A 12739-nucleotide genomic window follows, 5' to 3' on the forward strand; every position below is an offset into this window, starting at 1 on the left:
AGTCTAATGGAGGGCAGCTAGCCATCTGGTAGTCTCAGTCTAATGGAGGGCAGCTAGCATCTTGGGCCACTCATGGAGGGCTGCGAACCAGCTGGTAGTCTCAGTCTAATGGAGGGCAGCTAGCCAGCTGGTAGTCTCAGTCTAATGGAGGGCAGCTAGCCAGCTGGTAGTCTCAGCCTAATGGAGGGCAGTTAGCCAGCTGGTAGTCTCAGTCCAATGGTGGACAGCTAGCCAGCTGGTAGTCTCAGTCCAATGGAGGGCAGCTAGCCAGCTGGTAGTCTCAGTCCAATGGAGGGCAGCTAGCCAGCTGGTAGTCTCAGTCTAATGGAGGGCAGCTAGCCAGCTGGTAGTCTCAGTCTAATGAAGGGCAGCTGGCCGGCTGGTAGTCTCAGTCTAATGGAGGGCAGCTGGCCGGCTGGTAGTCTCAGTATCATGGAGGGCAGCTGGCCAGCTGGTAGTCTCAGTCTAATGAAGGGCAGCTGGCCGGCTGGTAGTCTCAGTCTAATGGAGGGCAGCTGGCCGGCTGGTAGTCTCAGTATCATGGAGGGCAGCTGGCCAGCTGGTAGTCTCAGCCTAATGGAGGGCAGCTGGCCAGCTGGTAGTCTCAGCCTAATGGAGGGCAGCTGGCCAGCTGGTAGTCTCAGTATCATGGAGGGCAGCTGGCCGGCTGGTAGTCTCAGCCTAATGGAGGGCAGCTAGCCAGCTGGTAGTCTCAGTCTAATGGAGGGCAGCTAGCCAGCTGGTAGTCACAGTCTAATGGAGGGCAGCTAGCCAGCGGGTAGTTTCAGTCTCATGGAGGGCAGCTAGCCATCTGGTAGTCTCAGTCTAATGGAGGGCAGCTAGCCAGCGGGTAGTTTCAGTCTAATGGAGGGCAGCTAGCCATCTGGTAGTTTCAGTCTCATGGAGGGCAGCTAGCCATCTGGTAGTCTCAGTCTAATGGAGGGCAGCTAGCCAGCTGGTAGTCTCAGTCTAATGGAGGGCAGCTAGCCATCTGGTAGTCTCAGTCTCATGGAGGGCAGCTAGCCACTCAGTCTAATGGAGGGCAGCTAGCCATCTGGTAGTCTCAGTCTCATGGAGGGCAGCTAGCCATCTGGTAGTCTCAGTCTCATGGAGGGCAGCTAGCCAGCTGGTAGTCTCAGTCTAATGGAGGGCAGCTAGCCATCTGGTAGTCTCAGCCTCATGGAGGGCAGCTGGCCGGCTGGTAGTCTCAGTATCATGGAGGGCAGCTGGCCGGCTGGTAGTCTCAGTCTAATGAAGGGCAGCTGGCCGGCAGGTAGTCTCAGTCTAATGGAGGGCAGCTAGCCAGCGGGTAGTTTCAGTCGAATGGAGGGCAGCTAGCCAGCGGGTAGTTTCAGTCTCATGGAGGGCAGCTAGCCATCTGGTAGTCTCAGTCTCATGGAGGGCAGCTAGCCATCTGGTAGTCTCAGTCTAATGGAGGGCAGTTAGCCAGCGGGTAGTTTCAGTCGAATGGAGGGCAGCTGGCCGGCTGGTAGTCTCAGTCTAATGGAGGGCAGCTAGCCATCTGGTAGTCTCAGTCTCATGGAGGGCAGCTAGCCATCTGGTAGTCTCAGTCTAATGGAGGGCAGTTAGCCAGCGGGTAGTTTCAGTCGAATGGAGGGCAGCTGGCCGGCTGGTAGTCTCAGCCTAATGGAGGGCAGCTGGCCGGCTGGTAGTCTCAGCCTAATGGAGGGCAGCTAGCCAGCGGGTAGTCTCAGTCTAATGGAGGGCAGCTAGCCATCTGGTAGTTTCAGTCGAATGGAAGGCAGCTAGCCAGCTGGTAGTCTCAGTCTAATGGAGGGCAGCTAGCCATCTGGTAGTCTCAGTCTCATGGAGGGCAGCTAGCCATCTGGTAGTCTCAGTCTCATGGAGGGCAGCTAGCCATCTGGTAGTCTCAATCTCATGGAGGGCAGCTAGCCATCTGGTAGTCTCAGTCTAATGGAGGGCAGTTAGCCAGCGGGTAGTTTCAGTCGAATGGAGGGCAGCTGGCCGGCTGGTAGTCTCAGTCTAATGGAGGGCAGCTAGCCATCTGGTAGTCTCAGTCTCATGGAGGGCAGCTAGCCATCTGGTAGTCTCAGTCTAATGGAGGGCAGTTAGCCAGCGGGTAGTTTCAGTCGAATGGAGGGCAGCTGGCCGGCTGGTAGTCTCAGCCTAATGGAGGGCAGCTGGCCGGCTGGTAGTCTCAGCCTAATGGAGGGCAGCTAGCCAGCGGGTAGTCTCAGTCTAATGGAGGGCAGCTAGCCAGCTGGTAGTTTCAGTCGAATGGAAGGCAGCTAGCCAGCTGGTAGTCTCAGTCTAATGGAGGGCAGCTAGCCATCTGGTAGTTTCAGTCGAATGGAGGGCAGCTAGCCAGCGGGTAGTCTCATGGAGGGCAGCTAGCCATCTGGTAGTCTCAGTCTAACGGAGGGCAGCTAGCCAGCTGGTAGTCTCAGTCTAACGGAGGGCAGCTAGCCATCTGGTAGTCTCAGCCTAATGGGGGACAGCTGGCCATCTGGTAGTCTCAGTCTAATGGAGGGCAGCTAGCCAGCGGGTAGTCTCATGGAGGGCAGCTAGCCATCTGGTAGTCTCAGTCTAACGGAGGGCAGCTAGCCAGCTGGTAGTCTCAGTCTAATGGAGGGCAGCTAGCCAGCGGGTAGTTTCAGTATTTTTTAAATATATTTTTTTAACCTTTATTTAACTAGGCAAGTCAGTTAAGAACAAATTCTTATTTTCAATGACAGCCTAGGAAAAGTGGGTTAACTGCCTGTTCAGGGGCAGAACGACAGATTTGTACCTTGTCAGCTCGGGGGTTTGAACTTGCAACCTTCCGGTTACTAGTCCAACACTCTAACCACTAGGCTGTTCTATTCTACTAGGTATTCTAATCTGTTCTATTCTACTGGGTATTCTAATCTGTTCTATTCTACTGGGTATTCTAATCTGTTCTATTCTACAGGGTATTCTATTCTGTTCTATTCTACAGGGTATTCTATTCTACAGGGTATTCTGTTCTATTATACCAGGTATTCTATTCCTTTCTATTCTACAGGTTATTCTATTATATTCTGTTCTATTCTACTGAGTATTCTATTCTGTTCTACTGAGTATTCTATTCTATTCTACTGAGTATTCTATTCTGTTCTATTCTACTGGGTATTATATTCTGTTCTATTCTACTGGGTATTCTATTCTGTTCTATTCTACTGAGTATTCTATTTTGTTCTATTCTACAGGGTATTATATTCTGTTATATTCTATTATGTTCTATTCTGCAGGGTATTCTATTATGTTCTATTCTACTGAGTATTCTATTCTGTTCTATTCTACTGAGTATTCTATTCTGTTCTATTCTACAGGGTATTATATTCTGTTATATTCTATTATGTTCTATTCTGCAGGGTATTCTATTATGTTCTATTCTATTCTGTTCTATTCTACATGGTATTCTATTCTGTTCTATTCTACTGGGTATTCTATTCTGTTCTATTCTACTGAGTATTCTGTTCTGTTCTATTCTACAGGGTATTCTATTCTGTTCTATTCTATTCTACATGGTATTCTATTCTACAATGTATTCTATTCTACAGGGTATTCTATTCTACTGGGTATTCTATCCTGTTCTATTCTACAAGGTATTCTATTCTGATCTATTCTACAATGTATTCTATTCTACAGGGTATTCTATCCTGTTCTATTCTACAAGGTATTCAATTCTATTTTAAAGGTATTCGGTTCTGGTCTATTCTACAGGTTATTCTATTCTACAAGGTTTTCTAATCTGTTCTATTCTACTGGGTATTCTAATCTGTTCTATTCTACAGGGTATTCTATTCTGTTCTATTCTACAGGGTATTCTGTTCTACAGGGTATTCTGTTCTATTATACCATGTATTCTATTCCTTTCTATTCTACAGGTTATTCTATTCTAATCTGTTCTATTCTACAGGGTATTCTGTTCTATTCTACAGGGTATTCTGTTCTATTCTACCAGGTATTCTATTCCTTTCTATTCTACAGGGTATTCTGTTCTATTCTACAGGGTATTCTATTCTACAGGGTATTCTGTTCTATTCTACCAGGTATTCTATTCCTTTCTATTCTACAGGTTATTCTATTCTATTCTGTTCTATTCTACTGAGTATTCTATTCTGTTCTACTGAGTATTCTATTCTGTTTTATTCTACAGGGTATTCTATTCTACTGGGTATTCTATTCTACTGAGTATTATATTCTGTTCTATTCTACTGAGTATTCTGTTCTATTCTACTGGGTATTCTATTACGTTCTATTCTACAGGGTATTCTATTCTGTTCTATTCTCCAGGGTATTCTGTTCTATTCTACCAGGTATTCTATTCCTTTCTATTCTACAGGTTATTCTATTCTGTTCTATTCTACAGCGTATTCTATTATGTTCTATTCTACAGGGTATTCTATTCTGTTCTATTCTACAGGGTATTCTATTCTGTTCTATTCTACTGGGTATTATATTCTGTTCTATTCTACTGAGTATTATATTCTGTTCTATTCTACTATTCTATTCTGTTCTATTCTACTGGGTATTCTATTCTACTGGGTATTCTATTCTGTTCTATTCTACTGAGTATTCTATTCTGTTCTATTCTGCAGGGTATTATATTATGTTCTATTCTATTCTGTTCTATTCTACATGGTATTCTATTCTGTTCTATTCTACTGGGTATTCTATTCTGTTCTGTTCTACTGAGTATTCTGTTCTGTTCTATTCTACTGGGTATTCTATTCTACTGAGTATTCTATTCTGTTCTATTCTATTGAGTATTCTATTCTGTTCTATTCTACTGGGTATTCTATTTTGTTCTATTCTACTGGGTATTCTATTCTGTTCTACTGAGTATTCTATTCTGTTCTACAGGGTATTCTATTCTGTTCTATTCTACTGGGTATTCTATTTTGTTCTATTCTACTGGGTATTCTATTCTGTTCTATTCTACTGAGTATTCTATTCTGTTCTATTCTACAGGGTATTATATTCTGTTATATTCTATTCTGTTCTATTCTGCAGGGTATTCTATTCTGTTCTATTCTACTGGGTATTCTATTCTGTTCTATTCTACATGGTATTCTATTCTGTTCTATTCTACTGGGTATTCTATTCTGTTCTATTCTACTGAGTATTATGTTCTGTTCTATTCTACAGGGTATTCTATTCTGTTCTATTCTGTTCTATTCTACATGGTATTCTATTCTGTTCTATTCTACAATGTATTCTATTCTACAGGGTATTCTATTCTACTGGGTATTCTATTCTACTGGGTATTCTATCCTGTTCTATTCTACAAGGTATTCTATTCTGATCTATTCTACAATGTATTCTATTCTACAATGTATTCTATTCTACAGGGTATTCTATCCTGTTCTATTCTACAAGGTATTCAATTCTATTTTAAAGGTATTCGGTTCTGGTCTATTCTACAGGTTATTCTATTCTACAAGGTATGGGTATTCTATTCTGTTCTATTCTACTAGGTATTCTATTCTGTTTTATTCTACTGGGTATTCTATTCTGTTCTATTCTACTGGGTATTCTATTCTGTTCTATTCTACTAGGTATTCTTATCTGTTCTATTCTACAAGGTTTTCTATTCGGTTCTATTCTACTGGATATTATATTCTGTTCTATTCTACTGGATATTCTATTCTGTTCTATTCTACTGGTTATTCTATTCTGTTCTATTCTACAGGTTATTCTATTCTGTTCTATTCTACAGGTTATTATATTCTACAGGTTATTCTATTCTACAGGGTATTCTACTCTATTCTACTAGGTATTCTAATCTGTTCTATTCTACCAGGTATTCTAATATGTTCTATTCTGCCAGGTATTCTAATCTGTTCTATTCTACTGGGTATTCTATTCTGTTTTATTCTACTGGGTATTCTGTTCTATTCTACAGGTTATTCTATTCTACAATGTATTCTATTCTACAGGGTATTCTATTCTGTTCTATTCTACAGGTTATTCTATTCTACAATGTATTCTATTCTAAAGGGTATTCTATTCTGTTCTATTCTACGGGGGTTCTATTCTACATGGTATTCTATTTTGTTCTATTCTACAAAGTATTCTATTCTACAGGTTATTCTATTCTACCGGGTATTCTATTCTATTCTACCGGGTATTCTATTCTACCGGGTATTCTATTCTATTCTACCGGGTATTCTATTCTATTCTACCGGGTATTCTATTCTATTCTACCGGGTATTCTATTCTATTCTACCGGGTATTCTATTCTACCGGGTATTCTATTCTATTCTACCGGGTATTCTATTCTACCGGGTATTCTATTGTTATTTTCTAGGGTTTTCATGATTCCAGTATGGTGACAGATACCATGATACCTGATTTTCCATGGCAAAAAGGAAAACCTAAAGCAGACTAAACTCCTTTACAACCTTGCGTATGTAACAGTGGGTGTTATAGGTTGGAATACAAACGTGAATCTGGGTGACAACGTAAGGCTGCTTGTTTACAACCTTAGGACTGTTTTCCACAGGAAATTAAGTTCTCTATATGTTTTCTTTCCTTGCCACGATACCTTATAATATCGCAATACTGTTTGTGTCAACCCTATAAACTGTTATATTCTAGAATAACAACCATTAAATAACCCATCTGTGTAGTCACTACAACAACCATTAAATAACCCATCTGTGTAGTCACTACAACAACCATTAAATAACCCAGCTGTGTAGTCACGACAACAACCATTAAATAACCCAGCTGTGTAGTCACGACAACAACCATTAAATAACCCAGCTGTGTAGTCACTACAACAACCATTAAATAACCCAGCTGTGTAGTCACGACAACAACCATTAAATAACCCAGCGGTGTAGTCACGACAACAACCATTAAATAACCCAGCTGTGTAGTCACGACAACAACCATTAAATAACCCAGCTGTGTAGTCACTATAACAACCATTAAATAACCCAGCTGTGTAGTCACTACAACAACCATTAAATAACCCAGCGGTGTAGTCACGACAACAACCATTAAATAACCCAGCTGTGTAGTCACTACAACAACCATTAAATAACCCATCTGTGTAGTCACTACAACAACCATTAAATAACCCAGCTGTGTAGTCACTATAACAACCATTAAATAACCCAGCTGTGTAGTCACTATAACAACCATTAAATAACCCAGCTGTGTAGTCACGACAACAACCATTAAATAACCCATCTGTGTAGTCACGACAACAACCATTAAATAACCCAGCTGTGTAGTCACGACAACAACCATTAAATAACCCAGCTGTGTAGTCACTACAACAACCATTAAATAACCCAGCTGTGTAGTCACTATAACAACCATTAAATAACCCAGCTGTGTAGTCACTACAACAACCATTAAATAACCCAGTCCAGATAACCACCAATCAGCTGTGTAGTCACTAACCTACAGACTAGAGCCTAGTTCAGCAGTCCTACCCTCTCTGACCCGTGCCAATCCCTGTTGCGAATGATAGAGGTTTGTAGTTAACCAGAACCCAATAAACCCGGAGAATGTGCCATAATCCTGAGTAAGGATTGGGGAAATAACTAGGCCATCACTATACACTGGGAATGTCTGACAAATTCCGGATCAACTTTTTTTTTTTATGGTCTTCAAGCGCGAAAACAAATGAAAAGTCTGTTCAGAAACAGTATGCAGGAAGTTCATTTATTTAATTTGACCTTTATTTAACTAGGCAAGTCAGTTAAGAACAAATTCTTATTTTCAATGACGGCCTAGGAACAGTGGGTTAACTGCCTTGTTCAGGGGCAGAACGACAGATTTGTACCTTGTCAGCTCGGGGATTTGAACTTGCAACCTTCCGGTTACTAGTCCAACGCTCTAACCACTAGGCCACCCTGGAGAAGGCAATCACTTCCCCCAGCGCACTACAGATCAGCTCAACGTCTACCGTTAATCCAGTGGTGAAATATGGATTAAACATCAGATTTAAATCTCACGCCGTACAAAAGGTAGGTAACAAAACCCATGCAGTCTGCATTAAAATAAACCCATTCAGTCTGCATTAAAATAAACCCATTCAGTCTGCATTAAAATACAATAAACCCATGCAGTCTGCATTAAAATAAACCCATTCAGTCTGCATTAAAATAAACCCATGCAGTCTGCATTAAAATAAACCCATGCAGTCTGCATTAAAATAAACCCATTCAGTCTGCATTAAAATAAACCCATTCAGTCTGCATTAAAATACAATAAACCCATTCAGTCTGCATTAAAATACAATAAACCCATTCAGTCTGCATTAAAATACAATAAACCCATGCAGTCTGCATTAAAATACAATAAACCCATTCAGTCTGCATTAAAATACAATAAACCCATTCAGTCTGCATTAAAATACAATAAACCCATTCAGTCTGCATTAAAATACAATAAACCCATCAGTCTGCATTAAAATAAAATAAACCCATTCAGTCTGCATTCAAATAAAATAAACCCAATCAGTCTGCATTAAAATAAACCCATTCAGTCTGCATTAAAATAAACCCGTTCAGTCTACATTAAAATAAAATAAACCTATTCAGTCTGCATTCAAATAAACCCGTTCAGTCTACATTAAAATAAAATAAACCTATTCAGTCTGCATTCAAATAAACCCGTTCAGTCTACATTAAAATAAAATAAATACATTCAGTCTGCATTAAAATAAAATAAACCCATTCAGTCAGCATTAAAATAAAATAAACCCATTCAGTCTGCATTAAATGGCTGTTGGCTGGCTATGTGCTCCAGAATGTACCGAAGGTAAATTATGTCTGACTCTCAGTTCCCTATATAGTGCACTACTTTTCACCAGGACTCATAGGGCTCTGGTAGAACGTAGTGCACTACATGGGGTGCTATTTGGGATGCATCCTGGTGTCAATAAATCAGTTTACACTCCTTTTCCTGAAGAATATCTCGTTTTGTTGAAGAAAACTAGCAGGGCAGAACAATGTTACGACAAATGACGACATGACCTGGAGCCAATCCAAACCCAGAAATATACACTGCTCCAATAAATAAAGGGAACACTAAAATAACACATCCTAGATCGGAATGAATGAAATATTCTTATTAAATACTTTTTTCTTTACATAGTTGAATGTGCTGACAACAAAATCACACAAAAATTATCAATGGAAATCAAATTTATCAACCCATGAAGGTCTGGATTTGGAGTCACACTCAAAATTAAAGTGGAAAACCACACTACAGGCTGATCCAACTTTGATGTGATGTCCTTAAAACAAGTCAAAATGTAGTGTGTGTGGCCTCCACGTGCGTGTATGACCTCCCTACAACTCCTGGGCATGCTCCTGATGAGGTGTCGGATGGTCTCCTGAGGGATCTCCTCCCAGACCTGGACTAAAGCATCCGCCAACTCCTGGACAGTCTGTGGTGCAACGTGGCGTTGGTGGATGTTGCGAGACATGATGTCCCAGATGTGCTCAATTGGATTCAGGTCTGGGGAACGAGCGGGCCAGGCCATAGCATCAATGCCTTCCTCTTGCAGGAACTGCTGACACACTCCAGCCACATGAGGTCTAGCATTGTCTTGCATTAAGAGGAACCCAGGGCCAACCGCACCAGCATATGGTCTCACAAGGGGTCTGAGGATCTCATCTCGGTACCTAATGGCAGTCAGGCTACCTCTGGCGAGCACATGGAGGACTGTGCGGCCCCCCCACACCATGACTGAGCCACCGCCAAACCGGTCATGTTGGAGGATGTTGCAGGCAGCAGAACGTTCTCCACAGCATCTACAGACTGTCACATCTGTCACATGTGCTCAGTGTGAACCTGCTTTCATCTGTGAAGAGCACAGGGCGCCAGTGGAGAACGTAGCCTGTGTTCTGTCTGAGAGGAACGTAGCCTCTGTTCTGTCTGAGAGGAACGTAGCCTCTGTTCTGTCTGAGAGGAACGTAGCCTCTGTTCTGTCTGAGAGGAACGTAGCCTCTGTTCTGCCTGAGAGGAACGTAGCCTCTGTTCTGCCTGAGAGGAACGTCTGAGAGGAACGTAGCCTCTGTTCTGTCTGAGAGGAACGTAGCCTCTGTTCTGTCTGAGAGGAACGTAGCCTCTGTTCTGCCTGAGAGGAACGTAGCCTCTGTTCTGCCTGAGAGGAACGTCTGAGAGGAACGTAGCCTCTGTTCTGTCTGAGGGGAACGTAGCCTCTGTTCTGCCTGAGAGGAACGTAGCCTCTGTTCTGCCTGAGAGGAACGTAGCCTCTGTTCTGTCTGAGAGGAACGTAGCCTCTGTTCTGCCTGAGAGGAACGTAGCCTCTGTTCTGCCTGAGAGGAACGTAGCCTCTGTTCTGTCTGAGAGGAACGTAACCTCTGTTCTGTCTGAGAGGAACGTAGCCTCTGTTCTGTCTGAGAGGAACGTAACCTCTGTTCTGTCTGAGAGGAACGTAACCTCTGTTCTGTCTGAGAGGAACGTAGCCTCTGTTCTGTCTGAGAGGAACGTAACCCCTCTGTTCTGTCTGAGATTTGTTCAAGCCAGCTCAGTAGAAAAGCTTTCTTGACAAAGATGTGTGGTTTACTGTAGGTCAGTAGACTGTCCAGTCATTCCAGCTGGAACAACAGGCATGTGTATAGTACTGTATCATGGCTCTATAGGCTCATCATCTGAATATCACTGAGATAAACAGGGTGAATGATGGGAGCATTCACATCCCCCCCACACATCTGAAAAACATCTGAATATTACAACACTATATACGGGGGTATTGTGTTTCCAGAAAGCACACAGTGAAATGATCCTCAACAACATGCACTACTGGGTCTATGGGTCATGCATGGATTGAAGGGACAGGAATACTGTACTAAACACATCTGTTTCATATCTGTTTCATGGTCCAATCAAATGAATGGAAAGCGCTGAATGATACATGGGTTATTAAACACTCATTCATAACCTGCCATGTTAAATGTGAATGGGCCTAGTGTCTTACAGACCTACAACCACAACAAACACAATGTTCAGAGGGGATTGTAAATTATAATGGTATCCTCTGATTTGATAATGTCCTTCTTGCTCATCTCAAGTCATGGCTACGTTGTTAATGTTCTGACAACATCACTTATATCCGTATAGATATTTGTAGAAAGGGGGGAGAGGGGGGGTGTAAACAGTATTACCCAGCAACAACAACAGATCGTGATGCATCACTACAGAATACAGAACTACAACAGGAATTGTTGTGAAATTATTCGATTAGGCCTTCTCCTGCGTTGTTCTTCTAAACACTGCAAACTCCACTTTCGGATTTTCAGCCGGTCGGGTTGATTTTTTTTAGACCGATGCCGGTGTCTTCCCCGTTATAATTTAACGCACCATGCAAAACATTGCTCAACACGATACGCCCAAAACGATTCAGCACACATGGGGGGAGTCATAGCCTAACGTTGGTTTACCTCTTGGACTCGTGTCCTGCAGGTATGCCGGCGGTTCCAACGGTGAGACATTCCCGGAGTTCGGTGCTGAGAGCAGCGGAGACCGTTCATCCATGCCTTCGTCGGCCATGGCGGCAGCAGTTCGCCCAACCCAGACGAATAAACAACGAGCTGAACGGCGGCAGAGCCTCTCTTCTGGCCAGTGTTTCCTTGGGAGGGGGGCGGCCAGCTAATCGGCGGTAGCCTACTGTTCTGGCGAGGCCAGTTCCTCGGAGGTGGAGCTACAGAGACCTAAACCGGACCCGCTGTGGGAGGGATATGAGCAACGGAATGCAAGAGAGAGCGAAATTCCCCCAAACCAACCCGTTACCCTCATGCACAGTGGTGACATGACATTTAGTAGGTCTGCAAAGTAGATCTTAGAATAATTCTCATTTATACAGTTTGCATCCTCCCAAAGATCGACTGTAGGCCTAATAAACTACGGTTGATAGCCTTTATTCTATTCTCGGTTTTAAAATATTCAACAAAACTATCTAAGAATCTACAATATTATATTCTGATCTTGGTGATAGAAGAAGGATCTGCGAGGTTGGCAATTAGATGGAGGTTTAAGATTTACAATGATATCGTTGCTCTAACGTTATTAGTAGTTTGCGCTCAATTTATACTCACGTTGTAACACCCTGAGTGGGATAGATATTTTTTATTTTTTTTAAAACAAGTCTTAACTTTTTGAAAATCAAAACAGCAGTTTAGTTTAGGCAAATATACCTTTATCTGTGTTAAGGTTAGCTAGTTAGATAATTATTATTATTATTGTAGTATGACTAGTGTTATAGAGGTTTGACTACTGTAGACTAGTGTTATGGAGGTTTGACTACTGTAGACTAGTGTTATGGAGGTTTGACTACTGTAGACTAGTGTTATGGAGGTTTGACTACTGTAGACTAGTGTTATGGAGGTTTGACTACTGTAGACTAGTGTTATGGAGGTTTGACTACTGTAGACTAGTGTTATGGAGGTTTGACTACTGTAGACTAGTGTTATGGAGGTTTGACTACTGTAGACTAGTGTTATAGAGGTTTGACTACTGTAGACTAGTGTTATAGAGGTTTGACTACTGTAGACTAGTGTTATAGAGGTTTGACTACTGTAGACTAGTGTTATGGAGGTTTGACTACTGTAGACTAGTGTTATGGAGGTTTGACTACTGTAGACTAGTGTTATGGAGGTTTGACTACTGTAGACTAGTGTTATGGAGGTTTGACTACTGTAGACTAGTGTTATGGAGGTTTGACTACTGTAGACTAGTGTTATGG

At 42.3% G+C, this 12739-nt stretch overlaps 1 protein-coding gene across 1 annotated transcript in view; it reads right to left on the reverse strand.

The window, feature by feature from the left end:
* The window catches only part of LOC135571492 (type 2 phosphatidylinositol 4,5-bisphosphate 4-phosphatase-like), a 46414-nt gene extending 34648 nt beyond the window's left edge, over positions 1–11766 (reverse strand). Inside the window, exon 1 of the mRNA XM_065018069.1 lies at positions 11439–11766. Within this exon, the coding sequence (XP_064874141.1) occupies positions 11439–11547 (109 nt within the window). The 5' untranslated portion in view covers positions 11548–11766. The remainder of the gene's footprint in view (positions 1–11438) is intronic.
* Between the last annotated feature and the right edge of the window lie 973 nt (positions 11767–12739).

This window comes from Oncorhynchus nerka, linkage group LG4 (genome assembly GCF_034236695.1).
Source record: "Oncorhynchus nerka isolate Pitt River linkage group LG4, Oner_Uvic_2.0, whole genome shotgun sequence".
NCBI classification, from domain to species: domain Eukaryota; kingdom Metazoa; phylum Chordata; class Actinopteri; order Salmoniformes; family Salmonidae; genus Oncorhynchus; species Oncorhynchus nerka.